Source organism: Vigna unguiculata, chromosome 6 (genome assembly GCF_037176805.1).
Source record: "Vigna unguiculata cultivar grain cowpea cultivar isolate G323 ecotype 2 chromosome 6, ASM3717680v1, whole genome shotgun sequence".
Taxonomy (NCBI): Eukaryota; Viridiplantae; Streptophyta; class Magnoliopsida; order Fabales; family Fabaceae; genus Vigna; species Vigna unguiculata.
Window position 1 is genome coordinate 43308314 of NC_140797.1, and position 18626 is coordinate 43326939.

The following is an 18626-nucleotide window of genomic DNA, read 5'->3' on the forward strand; positions in this document are numbered from 1 at the left end:
AAGCACCTAAATAGGCGAGTGTCATTTCTGTTATTTTTTATGGATTTGCAAATAAATAGAAATGATGATTTGAATGAGAACGAGAGATGATCTTCGATATGAATAACAGATTGGAAGATGATTACGGTTTAATTTGGGTGCTTTTACTTTAGTGCATGCTTACTTCCATGCTAACTTGTTGTCCCTTATTTTTGATTGTACATGTATACTTTTCAAGAAGGTGGAATCGGTTTCATGTTTGAGGACCGATTCTGTAATTAGGAGACTCAATTGGAAAATTGATTCTATATTATTGGAATCAGTTATACACTTTGAGGTGACTTTACTTTCTTTCCACTAGTGATGATAATCCATACATTTTTGCACTCCTCTTGCATCAATGCAACTTCTTATAATAAATAATGAAAATAATAACAATAAAAATAATAATAACTATAAGACAAAAAAATAATTTTACGTTTTAATCTATCACATCCATCAAATGTTTCACAAACTTCATTCCAAATTTCATCTATTTTCACTTTCAAATTTCATTAAAAAAAAAACATAAAACTTTTACCTTCAAATTTAGCCAAATTCATTCACTCACTCTACCTAAAACTCATCAAACACTTGTGATATCAAACCATAATTTTGTTATATTAAATACACAATTAATGTAATTCCAAGATACTTGCAAGATTCCTTAAACACACTCTTTAAATTAAGGTTAATTTCGGGGAAAATCCAATCCTAAAGAAAAGAAGCAAAAAGTTGATCAGGTCATCCAACCTCCTTGCGGTAAAAAAAAAGTATATACTAAAACTTCAATAATGTATTTAAACGAAACATTTTAATCATTTCATAAAGAATTGAAAAGTTTTGTTCAAATTATTTTTGTAACTGTTTTTTTTTAAATATTTTTGTTTAAATAAAGTAATAAAATCTTTATATTTTAATTTTCTCGTTTGAATAAAAAGTTGAATTTTATTTTAAAAAATTATTTCAAATTATTTATTTTAAAATGTAAAATTTTAAAATTAAATTTTACAAAAGAATATATTATCCAAATTTAAACATTTAAAATTTTATTATATATATATATATATATATATATATATATATATATAAAGAGAACGAATTAATTGTGAAATGTTTTTAGTGACTTATAATTTTTTTTTCAATTCTTTCCTTCCAATAACTTATTTCATTTAAAAAAATTATTTTTGTTAAATAAATAAATTATCCTTGGAATTATCTTATAAAAAAACTGTTACAAGCGTGATCAAAAAATAAATTTTATCACCTTAAAAACTCACTTTCGGCAAAATATTAAAATATTTTTTTATTGATACAACATATTCTTACGACATTTTTTTAATAATATATTACTATGGTACTAATTTCATCTATTATACAAAAATAGTAAGTGTAATTAATGTACACATTTGATTTCTTAGTCTAAGTTATTTTTACCAGCTTACCACGAGAATATGAATTATTTTTATTATAAATTTTATTTTTATAAAATATTATTTTTATCTAATTTTAATCATTTCAAATTAAATTGTTAACTTTATTAATCTGAAGAATCATATTGTTAAGTATCATGTGAAATGAAAATTTTAATTTTGAATATATTACACACTTAAATAGCTTTAAATTTTGTTTTTCTTAGACTAAAAAGCAATTAAGAAAAATTACAAAGCACACATGATGAAATGTGGATTCTTCTTAGCCAGAAGATATATTCTTCTAAGAGGAGACAATCGTGATTTGATTACAGTGTTAGATTCATGTAACCTAAAAAAATATTAAAAATAATTTAAATATGAGTCAAAATTTTATAAAAAAAATAAAATTAAATATTATATAAAATGAAAGATTTATAATTTTATTACCTTAAAGTTTTAAATTAATATTAATGTCAAATATTTTATATATATTTATATAGAACTTATATAAAAACACAATCTCTCCATAATTATAATTCATATAAAAATATATATAAACCAAACCATAGCTTCGGTGTGATGAAATAAGTAATATTCAACATTGACACAACAAAAATTCTTCAACCCAGAAAATATTATACTACATTATCTTTATATATGTCATTGTCATAAATATCGTATGAATTTCAAGAAAATTTCATACCTAAGTTGTTACAATAACTTTATTATAATGTTAGAAAGTTGGAAGTTTCAACCGAATAAAGTTGAGAAAGATAAATAATTTATAAATAAAAAAGATAAAAAAAATTGTTACTTTTAATTTTGAGTTGAAGATATTACTAAAAATTAATACATGTGTAGAAAATATAAATTAGATAAGGAACTGTGAACATGTTTCTCACATCTTTCAATTATTTGAAGATAAATAGTATTTTTTTAAAATACTTAATATAACAAGTATTTTTGTTCAAGTACGAAAACAAACTTTCTAAATACCAAAAATAATCTGTGGTAGGGGAAGTATTTTTAAACTATACAAATTTTCCTGAAAACATAACTTCTAGCAGCACGTAAGAAAGAGAAAAAGGCATAAAAATGCTAAAACAGAATTTTGGTTTCTTAAATACATTTTCATATGTAGGTATGATCTTTTAATTCGACTAATATCGTGACAGGTAAGAGAAGTCACATCAGTTACAATTGAATAGAAAGTTTATGAAAAAATTCAATAAAGGACTGGATTCATCAGACGCAAATACCGAGAAGACCAGACTGAAAATTTCAAATAAAAAAAATACTGAATCTAAAAAACCTAGAAAAACATTAAAAACAACTGAACCAAAAAATATAAAAGAGAAAATATATCGGAAATAGTATGAAATGTATGCAAATGAAGGAAAATAAATAGGGGTGCCGGTGACTTCATGGGAGACAGAAACATTATGATTTCCGAAAGTCCCAACTAACCCACGTTCGTTTTCTCCCATGTTTTTGCTTTTTATCTTCTTTCTCCTTTTGCTTTAAACTCTGACGTATTCATGGCCTCCAACAACAAAACTCCTCCCGACCCAATCATCTCCTCTGCCCACACCCTCCTACCACAGATTCCTCGTCACCGGAAACATCGAAATCCCGGCATTGCCATCGCTTTCCGCCTCAGAGGTTCACACAACAAAAAACACTCTGCACGTGACAACACTTCCCCTGTCAATTTTTGGAAAGGTTCTCCGAAAAACGAGATTTCAGCGAGGAAGCTCGCTGCAGAGTGGTGGCAGTGGCAGTTTATGACCGGTGACGTGTTCCCATGTGCATCACCGTTGCCTTCGTCTAGGTTTCAGGTATATATATAAACGGTGTCAAATTTTGGATCGTATTTATGACGTCACTAAAAGCAAGAAAAGATACATTCATACGTATATGTAGTCACCGTTTCGTGCTTCTTCGTATCAAAGAAAGAATACTAGGTTAGCCAATATTTTGTTTTGCTTTTGTTATTATTGCGCGTTCTAACTAGTTATTTATTATTAGCAGTATTACCGTGAGTATATTAAAAATTATAAAATTATGTACGTGGATTAATAATAGTATAAGTATGAGTTAAAGTCCCACATTAAATAAATAAAATTAAATATTATATAAGAATAAAAATTCATAATACTATTATCTTAAGTGGTGTCAAAGGTCTTATGTGTGTAAGACTTATATAACTCAACATATCCATAACACTATTACCTTAAGATTTTGAAGTTAAAGTGGTGTCAAAAGTCTTATATGTATAAGACTAATGTCATATAATCATATGGAACCACAATCTCAACGAGTATAACTATAAACCATATATATGAAAATATATATAACCCAACAGTTATATACTGAGAAGACAACAAATGTTTATCCTCCTTTGCACACTATTCACTTAGTCTAGGAAAGCAAAAACCAGGATATGAAGATTCATAAAGAATAAAAAATAGCAGGCCCTAGCACAAGCTGTGATTAATTAAGTCAAAGTGTTGCGAATGCAGGCGTATATAAACTGTTCCCATTGTAGCAAGTAGAAACTCTTCTGAGTTCACGCACGTATTAGCATATGTTTTACAAAATTTTCACTCTAATTTCTTTAAAGTAACATTTTACAAAATTAAGAACTAATGGGAGATTATAAAATCTAAAAAATTAACTCGGGGGTTTATTCATTCTCTCTTGTGCTATTTTCATTGTCTCTTATATCATCATCTCCTCACGCATGTTTGCTTCAGCTTGCTAACGGGATAAAGCCCACGTTTCGTCATTCTCACAATTCTGGAGAAAAACTAAAAGAGAGAAAAGATGAGAAAATGAAGTCAATAACCATTTTGCGTTCAAGAAATGGACTTCGCCGAGAGGTATATATGATTTACATGCTTCTTGTTTTTCTCATGCATCTGGAAGGCCGTTTTAGTCAACTTAATTATAAAGTTCATTTCTATTATCTATTCATAGAAAATCGTATTAAAGATTAAACAGTAAAACTTCAATTATATCATTCTTCAATCAACGGAATAAAAGTTTATTATATATTTTCTTTTCTTAATTTCGAACCAATTTAAACTTTATTTGTTCCATTTTCAAAAGTAGTAAGAGATTATATTGAGTAAAAAAAATTTTACGATATATAATACATGTAAATCTCAATTTATAAACTAATTTTATAAAGTTAAATTATGTTTAAAATTTACTTTTTAGAATATCAAAATTGTTTGAAATTTATTGTGTATATTACATGCTATTAAACTATTCATCAATATCAAATATCACGTCTAATATATATATATATATATATATATATATATATATATATATATATATATATAAATTAAGTTAGATTTAAAATTCATTATATTGTTAAGAAATATACAAAAATAAAATATGTTTCTAAAAACTTTTAATGTAGTCATAGAAATTTAAAAGTATTGAAACTGTTATTTTTTTTATCAATATTCGCATGAATTTAATATTATTTTCTCTCTATTTTATGTGTACATATTTGTTTAATTATTGATTAAAATAATTGTACCAAAATGATTAGATTTCTTTTTTATTATTATGAAAAAGTTTAGCCAACGCAATCCCAACATCAAAGCTGGATAACATGTCTTAATAGAAAATTTCTATTTCAAATATCATTTGTAAACTAAAAATAAAATAAAAATTAACCAATTAGCTAAAAGACGAATTGGAACTTAAATATATAATCATATATATGTTTCGCCTCCTGAAAACAAAATTCAGATACAACAATTCAATCTACATATCCTTGACGTGGTTTGTTTTCTTCAGCTTGAATCTTCAATGCAATGTCTCAAGTGTTCAAAAGAAGTGGCAACAAAATCGAACCCTGCCCTTAAAGATGAAAAATCCAACAAGTCTAAGCATCTTGAAGACAAAGAAATTGGTGGTCACCATTACTTTGGCATCACTAATTTGCTAGAACTCCTACGCTCTCAGAGGGCCATCAATGAACTTAAAGCCACACAGAAGTCCTCCAAGAAAATAGTGGAACAATTGTCGCAGAATGTTGAAGACAATAGGGTCTTCCACAAGTGTAGAGAATGCAAGAAGAGTGAAACGGTGTTAGATGACTTAAAAGACAAGTTGTCAAGGGAAAAAAGAAGTAGAGAAAGGACGGAGTTATTGAATGCCAAATTGGTACATGAAGTGGCTAAAACCAAGATATCTTCGAAGCAGTGCATGACAAACTACAGTAAAGAAAAGAAAAAAAGAAAAATGTTAGAGGAAGTGTGTAATGAATTAGCCATGCAAGTGAGAGAAGACACGGTTAAACTTGAGGGGTTGCTAAGCGATTCCGTGAAGATTTGCAAGGAAGTGAAAGAAGAGAGGGAGATGATGGAAATGGCTGAGCTATGGCGAGAAGAACGTGTACAGATGAAGCTAGCTGATGCACAGATTTTACTTGAAGATAAATATAACGAGATGGTCCAGTTGATTGCTTTTCTCCAAGTGTTCTTGAGATCAAGGGGTGCCGAGATAGACACCACTGAACTAGAGGACGCTCAGTTTATCAAACAGATAGTTGAATCGGTGAGTATTAAACGCATTGTGGAGCTTTCATATGATTTCTCGAAGTCAGATGTTGCAGTTGAAACATTCGAGGAGCTAATTGGAAAAGACAACACTGGTTCCTATACAGCATTTACTAGCCCCTTGTCCAACATACACATTGAAAGTCTCGATGAAGTGCAGAATAGAAGTCCTAAACATCATACAAGTCCTTGCAGTGATTATAATATTGGCTTAGAAGTAGCTAATTCGATGGAACCTATTGGGGTTGATTTTAAGCAAGAAAAGGATATATTTGGTTGTGAAGAAGAATGTAGTGAAAAGGCGTGTCTGGAATCTTTGAAGACAGGAATTAATGGGGTGTGTTCCGCATCTGTGGGAAACTTAAAGAGGAAAGCTTTTCTTACTTCTAAACAACTAAAGTCGTGCCTCAACGGTGGAATAACGATTTCGTCGTCAAAATCGTGTCGGTATAAAAGGGTAGGTGATGGTTGGCACAAACAAAAGGAGTGGAAGCATAGAATTGGAAGAAGCCCTATTCAGAATGCAGGGAGTAGTTCTCAGTGTGAAGATTGCGGTGAGGGTAGCTTCAAACCCTCGGAGGTGTTGGAACAAGGAAACTGTGCATACAATAACATGAACCCACACATAATCCGTGGGATGAGAGGGTGCACAGAATGGCCACCACGTCTTCAAAAACGATAAACATTTCACACCAGCAAATTTTTTACACCTATTTAATATTACTCTTAAGTATCTTTTATTTTATTTTATATTCCTAAAACATCACTTTTGTTAGGACCGTTCATCTATAATGGGTGGTTAAAGGAGAGTAACCAGTGCCCAAGATTGTTTTTCCATTTAGAAATGTAATTTCAAAGTCAACTGTAGCGTAAGAAACAAAGTACAAGTACAGAATTTTTATTGAATTTTTTATGTTATTTTCTGAAAAGATTTAAAATATTGATATTTTAATTTTTTTTGACATATTTAAAATGTTAAAATAAGTGCCTTTCGCTATATTTTGAAAGTACTGAAAAATTTGTAATAAACGAAAATTTAGTAAAGAATTCAAATTTGTAAAAAAAAAAAATAAGAGTCTTAATTTTAGGTTTTATTGAAGAGATTTTATTAGGGAGATACAACATTAATGAGATCTGAGCTTAACCATATAAGGCATTTACACCACTCTCAATCCAAAATCTTAAAGTAATAAGTTTATGAGTCTTTATTCTTATATAGTTTACACTTATATAGTTCACACTTGAATTCCTAACACTTAGATGATCCAGACAACTAAAGAGTAGGAATTAATTATCCATAATCATTAGTATTTATAGGGGATAGATGACTTGTTGATATAGGAACATATTTAATATATATCAAATATTCATTCTTTTATTTTGAAATCTAAAACTATAAGATATATGAAAAAAATGATTTCTCCATTTATGATATATGAGATATAGATATTTCTACTGCTAAAATTGAAGTATATTTCTTTTTAAAACATTATTTGTTTTAAATAGGCATATTTGTACACTTCAGAATAAATTTTAATTTTAAGAAGTATTTTTTAAAGTCAAAATATGTTAATAAATTGCATAAAAACAAATGAGATTATGTTTCTTATGGACTTAATTAATCTAATATTTTGAAATATGTTGAAATAAAATTTGCGATTGAATTTAACAATATCAATTTGAGAATTTTAGTAACAATTCAATAAAAAAACTTCCCTCCTTAATATTTTATTTTGCTAAGTTTTTGGTCTCTCCCAAATTACGTATCCATTGTGAAATCCCAAATTCATTCAGCAACACCTTACGTACTCAAGATATTGTGTATTCGTAAAATTTTTTATTGTTCATAAAGCTTCAAGTTATAGTATTCATACTGTGAAAATTTGAATTGCTTCATGTATCCAATTAGAGGAATAACATTTCGAGAATAAAAGAATTAAAAAAGTAATGTAGAGATGATTGATGATGATGAAAATTATATATGACAATGCCGTTTCATATTTGGCAAGTTAAAAACGGATAAGTACTCCTTAAAAATTGAAAAAATTTAAAAATTTAAAAAAATATAATCAATTCTTCGTAATTTTCATTTTTAAATTGAAGTTTATGTAAATACAAAGATTTATTACTAGGTATAACTATTATAGAAAAAAAAAACTTAAAATAGTAATATTTGTTGTAATCTCAAGTATTGTATGATTTGGAACTTGTATTGATCATTCTAAAAAATATTAAAATTGACTGTGAATATTTGTATTTAAATAATTTTTTTAAAAGATAGTTGTAATCCTCGTCGAGGAAAAGTTTTTAAGATATTTAGTTATTCCATGTATTTAAAGTGTGAGATTTTTAAATTTTGTTTTCATACATAAATATAAATAAGATAAAATGGTGTAAAATCACAATATAAAAACTCTTTTAAATTCACAAACTCTGTTTTGTAGGACTAAAAATAAATAAGTTTTATCATAATTAAAGAAATATTCCAAAAATAATTGATATCGAGAAATATTTATTCATTTAAATTTTTAAAGTGACATCTTCTCTTTATTTCATAATAATATTTTAAATTATTTTTTATCATATTTATTTGTCATAAATAAATAAAATAAAAATTGTGAAATTAGTCAATATAAATCAATAAAAAGGACATTACATGTTGAAATGAATAATTAAATGTAAATATAAATAAATAAGAGTAGAATGTAACTAACTAAACTAATAAATAAATAAATAACATAGATGCATAACGGAATATAAATATAAATAAAGAAATCAATAGACCGATTTATAACTAAAGGTAAACATAAATAAATAATTAGGATACGAGAAAAAAATATATAAATAAATGAATAAATAATATCGATGTGTAAATGGATAACTATATATAAATATTACTAAATAAATAAATATGTGAATAAATAATATTAGAGACTTTTTCGATGAAAATATATAAATAAAATATATGAATAAATATGTGAAATGAGATGAGAGACACCTGAATAATTACAATCATAAAATAAATACATAAAACAGATAATATAAAAGAAATTTCATTCCATTAATTGAGTAGTGGTAGAACATACACTTAAATAAACATATTTTCTTATTTCTTTTTCTCTTTACTTTCTCTCTTCGTGTAAACATTTATAAGTTATTATGCATACATATAAGTAAATTTTTATTTTATTTTATTTTATTTAAAAATTTTATAATTATGAAAAAAAAATCATTTTATTCTCTTCCTTTTCTTGTAATTATGAAAAATAAATTTTTATCTTTTCCTTATCTCATATCTTAAGTGATAAATTAATTCAAGAACAGTTTTAATATATTATATATCTTATATTATTTAAACAAAAATAAGAAATATTTATATAATTTATAAATAACATAATTATAATATATTGTGTAAAAAAAATTATATTACAAATTTTGAGATACTACAAATAACTGAAGTCAACATTTTTAAATTATATGAACAAAAAGCATTGAATAAATAAGAAAGAAAAATGAAAGAAACGGTGATATTTCAGGTACATAAACACATTTAACTCGATACAATTTATGAAATTATGTTATTGTATATTCAATTTTACAGACAGCAACCTAAAGAGACGCTAAACTGTTATCGAACTTAATAAAAGTTATAACTATAAACATTTTACTTGGATCTGAAAATAACGTCTACATTGTATTACCAAAACATGTTATCAATCATAAGGCACGTTATTTTGTAGCAATGCGGAACCAAACATGCTGTAACATTCATAGTTAAAAAGGATAAAAATAAGAACATAACCTTTTGTCCAACCAACCAGTTAAAGGGAAACAGATCCACCAAAGTTAGGTGTGATTTTTGAATCATTTCAAAGTTAGGTGAACATGGGCTCTTTTCTTGAATTGGGTGGGGAAGGATGGGTGTTGCTTACCCAAAATAACAAAGACCATTTGAAATGACCATGTTTCGCAATTGAAAATTAAGTCTTCAGAACTAATCTTAATTATCAATTGAACAAAAACATTTTTTCATATAAAACCAAAACTCATCAAACGTATCAAAATTTTCAAGCCACAGACGCATCTATAATAACATGTGCTGCTGGGGGCTTTTAAGGAATACTACCTGTGTGGGTAAAATTGGTTGATTTGATTATTCTTTTTAAAGCTTTAAAGCATCTTTAATACAGTAGTAATGTAATTTTATGGCTTAACTAATTTTTTGTCCTCATTTTCGTAATGTTTGTTGCGGATGATCTCATTTTGACAGAATGTTTAAAATAATCATTATTTTTTACCGAATGTTTATAATGATCCTTATTTTCGCAATTCGTATTTTATTTGGTCCTTTTCTGTGACGCACAGAAAAGAACCAAATAAAATACGAATTGCGAAAATAAAGACCATTTTAAACCTTCGATAAAAATAAGGACTATTTTAAACATTCTGTCAAAATAAGGACCATCTGCAAAAGATATTTAAACCTAATTTTATGATATTCACTTTCTATGGTTCTTTCCTTTTCTCTGACTTTATAGGTAAATGTAATTTGGAACAAAATTTATTTAATATAATATTATCATTTTGTTTATATATGTCAGTTTAATATCATTTTAAAATAACGTTTAATAATTTTTATTTTTTAAAAAAAATCTAATTAAAACATCTTCTTACATATTAAAACTCAATTGAAATTTTTTAAAAAACGGATTCTGATACATTAAATAAAAATAAATATCATCTCATTAATTAAATATAAATAACTAAACACATAATTGAAATAGCATCTCCGAAATTAATTGAGGATTTTGCCAAGGTGGCACAAGGACAGTGTGGGTTTTACCTTCGCTATTAAAAGCGGCGGATAGGTATATTCAAGACCCTTTTCAAACCTACTTCACCTCTGTTTAAAACATACCAAACACATTTCTCATTTTAGATTCACGCTCCCACTTCACTCTCTCTGCAACCAAACCAACCAAATGGCACCCGTACCTAACGGTACCGTTCCCTCCGCTCCCGTCACTGGACGCCTCTCCGCCGTCTACAGCGAGGTGCAGAAGAAGCGCGTCGACCACGCGCTTCCTCTTCCCTCCGTCCTCAAACATCCCTTCACCATTATCGACGGTCCTCCAAGCTCTGCTGCCGGAAATCCAGGTCAGTCTCCCTCCATCATCTCGATCCGTTAAGTCTCCTTCATTCTCATCGCGAGTGCCCGCGTGCAGACGAGATCGCTAAGCTCTTTCCACATTTGTTCGGCCAACCTTCCGCCGCGTTGGCGCCTAGCGATCCGCGTGTGGCGCAGACGCACCATAAGTTGAAGATTGGGGTGGTTCTGTCTGGAGGCCAGGCTCCTGGAGGCCACAATGTCATTTCCGGAATCTTTGGTAACGCTCATTTTCAAATCTGATTTAGTGAAACGTGTTTTTCTTCTTCTTCTGTTGAGATGTAACTTCTCTTATTGTTTTCTGCGTCTTAGATTATCTTCAAGAGCGCGCACAAGGAAGCACATTGTATGGTTTCAGAGGTGGCCCGGCTGGCATTATGAAGTGCAAATACGTTGAACTCACCTCTGAGTATATTTATCCTTATAGAAATCAGGTCATTTTTTCTCTGTTACATCTTTCGAATGCTGTTTAATTTGTTTTTTGCTGAAATTTGGAGGATCGTGATAGTTTGTTAGTTTTCTAATTTTATAAGTATATCTGGTGATTTAATTGATTGGAGAATTATAATTATTATTATAATCATAATGATTAAAATAATTATAATTATTGTTCTTATAATATTCTTTTAATAATTTTTGTATGTTTGTGATGGTGTTGGTTAAACTATTTTTTAAAAACAAAATTTCATTATTTTAATTGCTTTTCGTAAATAAATTATTGGACAACACAAATGACTCTCCAAGTTACTTACATTTATTCATTTGGCCCGCTACTCACAATGACTCATGTCTTAAATTCAAACTAAATTAATATAAACATTAAATTTATAAATTTACACTTATTTATTCATATATATATATATATATATATATATATATTTCAATCATTACTTATGAACAAATCATTGTCTCATAATAATGTAAACTAAAATTAATATAAATAGTACATTTTATTTCAATAAGCTAAAACTTTATAAGTATTTAATTTTCAATTCAACTAAATAAAAGGCAATTGTTTTCTGAATTACTTTTTTTATTAGAGTAACGGTATTAAGAATGTTAAAATAATTTGTACACGAAGGAGACAGAACAGGAGACCGGAAGAGGGGTGTGGTGTGGGAGTGATCTAGATTTCTTCAATTGATTTTTCATGCATTCACACACTGTTATTTGGATGGCTATATTTAACGTTAGCTGTACACTCATATATGTATTTAAAACTGAGGAATTGTATGCTTTATACGATAACAAACCGATCTATATGATCGGATTATGAAAAAGCGCTTCGAACAAAAGCAGTTTGGTATTGTTATTTACAGTAGATTGTCAGAAATCAAGACCTATGGAATCCCATGATTGTGTGATTAACTGTTTCCGAAATTTAAGAAACTCTGTCTATTTGACCGAAATGCTTGAATATTTCCGGTTGGTTGGGAGCAATATCTAGCCAATAAAATATTAACTTGATTATATAACTATAAGATTACCGGAGGAGCTTTTTATATAAATAAGCTTTGAATTATTAAAAAAAAAATAACATACACTCGAATACTTTTAGTCTACTCCCAAGATATTAGAATAGAACATTAGTAAATCAGCATTGTCAGTTATAACACATTTTGAAATCTGAGCATTCGGGATGAGAATTTCATGCTTTAATGAGAAGAAAAATAGGATCACGACCCTTAACTTTTTTTTTTTTAGTTATTAAGTTATTAAAACAGAAGAATTTTTTTTTCCAGAATAATGACTGCAGGCTTGACTGACTGAAACTTACCTGACAGTAGTGAATCCAGGTCTGCCCGGTTCCGAGGGAAGTAAGATAAGTGCTAGTGAGAGATTGAGGGAAAAAAATGAGTGTGTAGAAACTGTCGCCATAATCTGTTGTAAGAGTACACCATTATTGATTTTTGTAATCATCACAAGAATTTGACATCTAATAATAATCATTTCTGTTGGCAGGGTGGATTTGACATGATTTGCAGTGGGAGGGACAAGATTGAAACTCCAGAGCAGGTAGTTTTATGTTGCTACATGTTTAGTATTCAATTAATTCGTCTCGGTACTTACATTACATGACATAGTTTAAACAAGCCGAAGAAACAGCTAAGAAGCTAGACTTGGATGGGCTCGTTGTTATTGGTGGTGATGACTCAAACACCAATGCATGCCTCCTTGCTGAGAACTTCAGGTATGTTTTAGCTGGTATAGATTATAATGTTTCCTTGGATGTTTTTGTATGAAGTAATGTTTTCTCGTTGGATTTTTATTTACATTTCAAGACCCTTTTCCTTTTATCAGTATACTTATTACGTAATTTAGTGGATGGATGGTAATAGTATTTACATGCGAAGAGGACATTTCAATTATGAATATGTACAATGTTTCCGATTGTTCAATGCTTTAATATGGATCCATGCAGGAGCAAAAATTTGAAAACACGTGTAATTGGATGCCCTAAAACCATTGATGGTGATTTGAAATGCAAAGAAGTTCCCACAAGTTTTGGGTTTGACACTGCTTGCAAGGTGAATGGCGATAAGCATTCGATCATTTATAGTCTTATATGGTTCTGGTCTCTAGTCTACATATTTAAATTTAAATAATGCTACAAATTTGTAATTTCTCTTTTTATCACCAGTTATTTGTTAAGGAAATAATGCTACATTTGGCAAGAAACTCTTAGCCATAAAATAACATTCATTTCATTTTGTACATTGATCTCATTCTTGCAATTCTTTCTCTATCTCAATAAAGTCTTGAGAACCCTTTCTTCTATAAAGTTCTCTTCTCTAGAAGTTCTTCGAGTAAGAGTATTCCTGCAACTGAGTAAATCTTACAACACTCTTAAATTTATTTTCGCAAGCTTTCTCTTCTTGGTGGATTTTCTGTTTCTTTTTTGAAAGGGTACGTTGTAACTTTTTTCTAACACTTTACTTAAATTTGTTTTTTCTTCATGATTTCAATTTCCTTTAGTATTATGATATTTACAAATTTCTATACTAGAAATAATTTTAAATATTAATTTAGTAAAGCAAATGTCCTAATTGCTGAGTGTTGTATAGTGACCTGACTATTTTAGATATATGGCACATGATTACATGACCTGACTATTTTCCTATTTTTATGTTAATGTAATGCAGATATACTCTGAAATGATTGGAAATGTTATGATAGATGCCCGATCAACTGGAAAATATTACCATTGTAAGTATACAAAATTGAGAAACTCTTTAGATCTATATAGCAACTAAAGACTGTAGTCTTTGAAAGTTGTAGATACTATGCTGTACTGTTTTTAACGCTTTTCTTTTCTGACAAACTGCTTCACTCTTTAAACATTTTGCACTTTAAAACTCTGCTATCATCTGTTCTTATTCTATCATGTGAAGACCTGAATTCTTATTGAGTTCTTTTCTTACATTAATACGGCCAACAAGATATCTAACAAGTTTTCCAGCTAAATGAAACACATGCTATCTCCTTTTATAACAAATTACTCATAACATTTGTCATTCTCTTCTCCACTTTTATCAATTATAGGCCAGAACATTGAGATGGAAGATGGTTATGTCTATTCTTATTATCACCAATTTGTTTATATGGTATCAACATTTTACTTTTGAGTGATAAATGACTAGTTCATTCATTCATTATCCTTGTAATAAAAAACCAGCTTTGTTTTGTGATTTTTCTGCTTCTCATTTTTTATTTGCTTGAATGGTTAAATTATATCTAAACTCTTGCTTTTGTGCTGTTGAAGGGTTTAAATAATTTGAAGATGTTTTTATTGAATCATTTTCAATTATTGGAATATCATCAAAGCCTTCAAAATCAGAAAAGAAGTTCTATACTTTGTTGAGATTCTTCCTTTAATACCTAAATAAAATGTGATATTCATAAAAAGGTTGATGCTTCAATTTATATGGCTGATAACAGATAACAGACATCATACTTTCACCAGCCTACAGCTCTCTCCCTTTATATCTATTCATCGAATGTGTGTGATTTCATAATTGAATAAATTTCAAGCAATAAAACATGCAATCATCTGTCTGCAGTTGTGCGGCTTATGGGGCGTGCGGCTTCACACATTACACTGGAATGTGCTTTACAAACTCATCCAAACATTACAATTATTGGAGAAGAGGTTCCTCCTATATTTGATCATTTTATCTATATTTCATACATGCAAGTGGTTGATGGAATCGATTAAAGAAAAATGCTTCCATGTTAATCTTATGATTAAAGTTTTCTAAGGGGAAAGCAGCCCTTTATCAGATTTGATTTAACCCATAAGTATACATTTCAGGTAGCTGCAAAGAAGCTGACGTTGAAAAATGTCACAGACTATATTGTTGATGTTGTTTGTAAAAGAGCTGAAATTAATTACAATTATGGTGTCATTCTTATCCCTGAAGGTCTAATTGATTTCATACCTGAGGTATCTATTACTTTACACAAGAGAAAAAAATAACTGTGTTTCTCTGTGTATTTGAGATATGTATTTGTGTTGTTCTTGTACTATCAGTATTAAATACACTTTGATGATACTTATTTGTTCTTCATATTTTGCTGTTTGCAGGTCCAGCATCTTATTGCAGAACTAAATGAAATTCTTGCTCATGATATTGTGGATGAGGGTGGATTATGGAAGAAGAAACTCAGTGATCAATCATTGAAGCTTTTTGAATTTTTACCTCAAGCAATTCAAGAACAATTGATGCTTGAAAGAGATCCACATGGAAATGTTCAGGTGCCTAATGTTATTGCTGTGTTTATTTGTCTCCTCTATGGAATTTGAACCAGCATCAATGTTAACCTTGCTTACATTCCCATATAGGTTGCCAAGATAGAAACAGAGAAAATGCTTATTCAAATGGTTGAGACTGAGTTGGAGAAGAGAAGGGAAGAAGGCAAATACAAAGGCGAATTTAAAGGGCAGTCCCACTTTTTCGGGTATGTTATCTAGTTTTTAAATTATGATTTTGAGTGGTAAACTTTAATACATATTGCTGCAAACTAAAAAAGTTTCCGGGGACATGCTTTTATTCCTCTTTACTTGGATTGAAATTTATTTTGCTCACATATGTATGTTATGTGTGATCTTTTAAATGACACTATGTAAGAGTTTGTAGTTACCGATTCAAATTCAAAATATGCAGTTACGAAGGGAGATGTGGCTTGCCTACTAATTTTGACGCTACTTATTGCTATGCTCTGGGTTATGGCGCTGGAGCCCTCCTCCATAGTGGGAAGACTGGACTTATATCATCAGTTTGTGCTTCTTAACACGCCTTTTTTTTATGCCTATTTAACTATCTTAGACTAATTGGCGTTGATAATTGATTGCACTTTGAAGTTGTGCTTGTTTTTTTAATATTGAAGTCACCAACATACTTCTTTAACTTGCTTTGACATTTTTTTTATCAGGTTGGGAATTTATGTGCTCCAGTAGAAGAATGGACTGTTGGTGGAACTGCACTCACCGCACTGATGGATGTGGAGAGGAGACATGGTACACGTTTTGACCTTGTGCTATATTCCAATGACTATTCACTGACTTAATTTTCATGCAATATTCTGCTGTAATTTGATAAGCCAAATCTGATTTATGCAATTATAGTTCTTTGGTAGGAAGTTATTTGGCAGTTATTTTTATATTACTTAAGGATCGTAGAAATATACAAGCTGTGTTACATCTATAACAATATATAAAGGGGATTCCCCTTTTTGTGTCCACTTTTCAAAATACCGATTTTACCCTTTAAATATAATAATTTATTAAATTTTTAAAAATTGACCGTTACTTTTATAAACTTTTTATAAAATCAGATGCCTCTGTTGTTCTGATATATTTCACTTTATTTTTAATAAATATAATTTTAATATATATATATATATATATATTTACTTAATAACATTATAATATTATCACTACTAATAAAATATTACGTATATTTAATAAATATACACACAGGCGCGATAGCGCCTGTGTTACGCTAGTACTTGTAAAAGGGAATTACGTTGTCAGTTGCTATTCCCCATGTTTTGTTAAACCTTATGATTTTACTCAAATGTGGCCCAATATTCATAATATTTCTATATTTATTCATAGCTCGGTGTATTCTTTTTTTCTCGAGGCCAAAATAATTAACTCAAAATGTGTTTTGGTTAGAGATATTCTTCTCCTGCAATTTTATGTGACCGCTTTGTTCACTGTTCAACTCTTTACGAATGTGTGATTTTCTTTGCAGGTAAATTCAAGCCTGTGATCAAGAAGGCAATGGTGGAGCTTGAAGGTATATTTATATTCATAAAAACATTCTTTTGGACTCGATAGTCCACAAACGTAGTTAGCAAGGAAAAATAAATGAAAGGGAGGATAAAATATTTTATTTCTTATGTTCAAATGTGGTTCGAAAGATTAACGCTTCAGTTGTTTGTTTTAACTCATCCCTATTACATACTGAAACATAGATTATGCAATATTGAATACTATACCAATTACAGATTTAAGCTTTTAATATAACTCCAGTTATCTTTGGATACTGAATAAAAATATTTATTGTTGGATCACTCAGGGGCACCCTTCAAAAAGTTTGCCTCCTTGCGGGATGAATGGGCCTTGAAGAATTGTTACGTCAGTCCAGGTATGCTATATGATTATTGATTATTGTTTCACCTATTTTTTCTGCTTGCTTCACTGAAGTCATGTGTTGAACTGGAGTGATCGATTCTCTCTGCAACATGATTAGTTTAAATGCTCATGATGATGATGATTTTCCTTGTAGGTCCAATTCAATTCTCTGGCCCAGGATCCGATGTAACTAATCACACTTTAATCTTGGAGCTTGAGGCGCAAGCTTAGACATAGAATGAGGTCCTTGTTTTGACGTTGGCAATTCATATTGTTTTTTGGGTTCTTTTAATAAAATATTGAAACTAGCTAGGGATTATTGAGTTACTTTTGAAATTTACCAGGTAATGGTTCGAGTTAGTTGATGAGTTTTGATTGCTCAACTCTATAGTTGCTTTCAACATGGGCAATTTATTTTCACGACTCCCATCTTCACTTTGCCTGAACATTTGTCAGAGTTAATAATAGTAATAATTAACAAAATAAATATTTTCTCATTGGTTGAACTCCATGACATAGATTGCTTTAAGTAATTGAGTTTGGTTAAATACTTAGTCTACAGGAACAATTTATTTCATCGGGTTGTAAAATAGTTTTATTAACGCCAAAAAAAATCTGATTAGCATTTACCTAAAAAACATCTTAACATTAGTTAAGAAATAACTCAATCTGCTAAGTTTAATTTAGTAAGTCACACACATTCATTTAAGCATATGTAATTTCAAGACAATTACAAAGATAGACTTTATTGTTGCATTGTTTACGTTTTGGAAATATGAAGTTTGACCTCCTACCGTGTTTTAGAC

General features: G+C 29.3%; 2 protein-coding genes across 2 annotated transcripts; both read left to right on the forward strand.

The window, feature by feature from the left end:
• Window positions 1–2886: 2886 nt before the first annotated feature.
• Window positions 2887–6865, forward strand: LOC114188593 (uncharacterized). The gene is made up of 3 exons (XM_028077164.2): window positions 2887–3271; window positions 4190–4315; window positions 5250–6865. Exons 1-3 carry the CDS (start codon window positions 2972–2974, stop codon window positions 6693–6695), a joined length of 1872 nt encoding a protein of 623 aa, XP_027932965.2. The 5' UTR covers window positions 2887–2971; the 3' UTR covers window positions 6696–6865.
• Window positions 6866–10899: 4034 nt separating this feature from the next.
• LOC114186927 (pyrophosphate--fructose 6-phosphate 1-phosphotransferase subunit beta) lies at window positions 10900–18307 on the forward strand. The gene is made up of 16 exons (XM_028075006.2): window positions 10900–11170; window positions 11239–11400; window positions 11493–11614; window positions 13143–13196; window positions 13265–13371; window positions 13603–13708; window positions 14324–14387; window positions 15242–15330; window positions 15493–15624; window positions 15766–15936; window positions 16024–16139; window positions 16346–16457; window positions 16614–16698; window positions 17438–17482; window positions 17765–17833; window positions 17975–18307. The coding sequence occupies exons 1-16, from the start codon at window positions 10996–10998 to the stop codon at window positions 18049–18051; spliced, it is 1686 nt and encodes a 561-aa protein (XP_027930807.2). The 5' UTR covers window positions 10900–10995; the 3' UTR covers window positions 18052–18307.
• The last annotated feature ends 319 nt before the right edge of the window (window positions 18308–18626 follow it).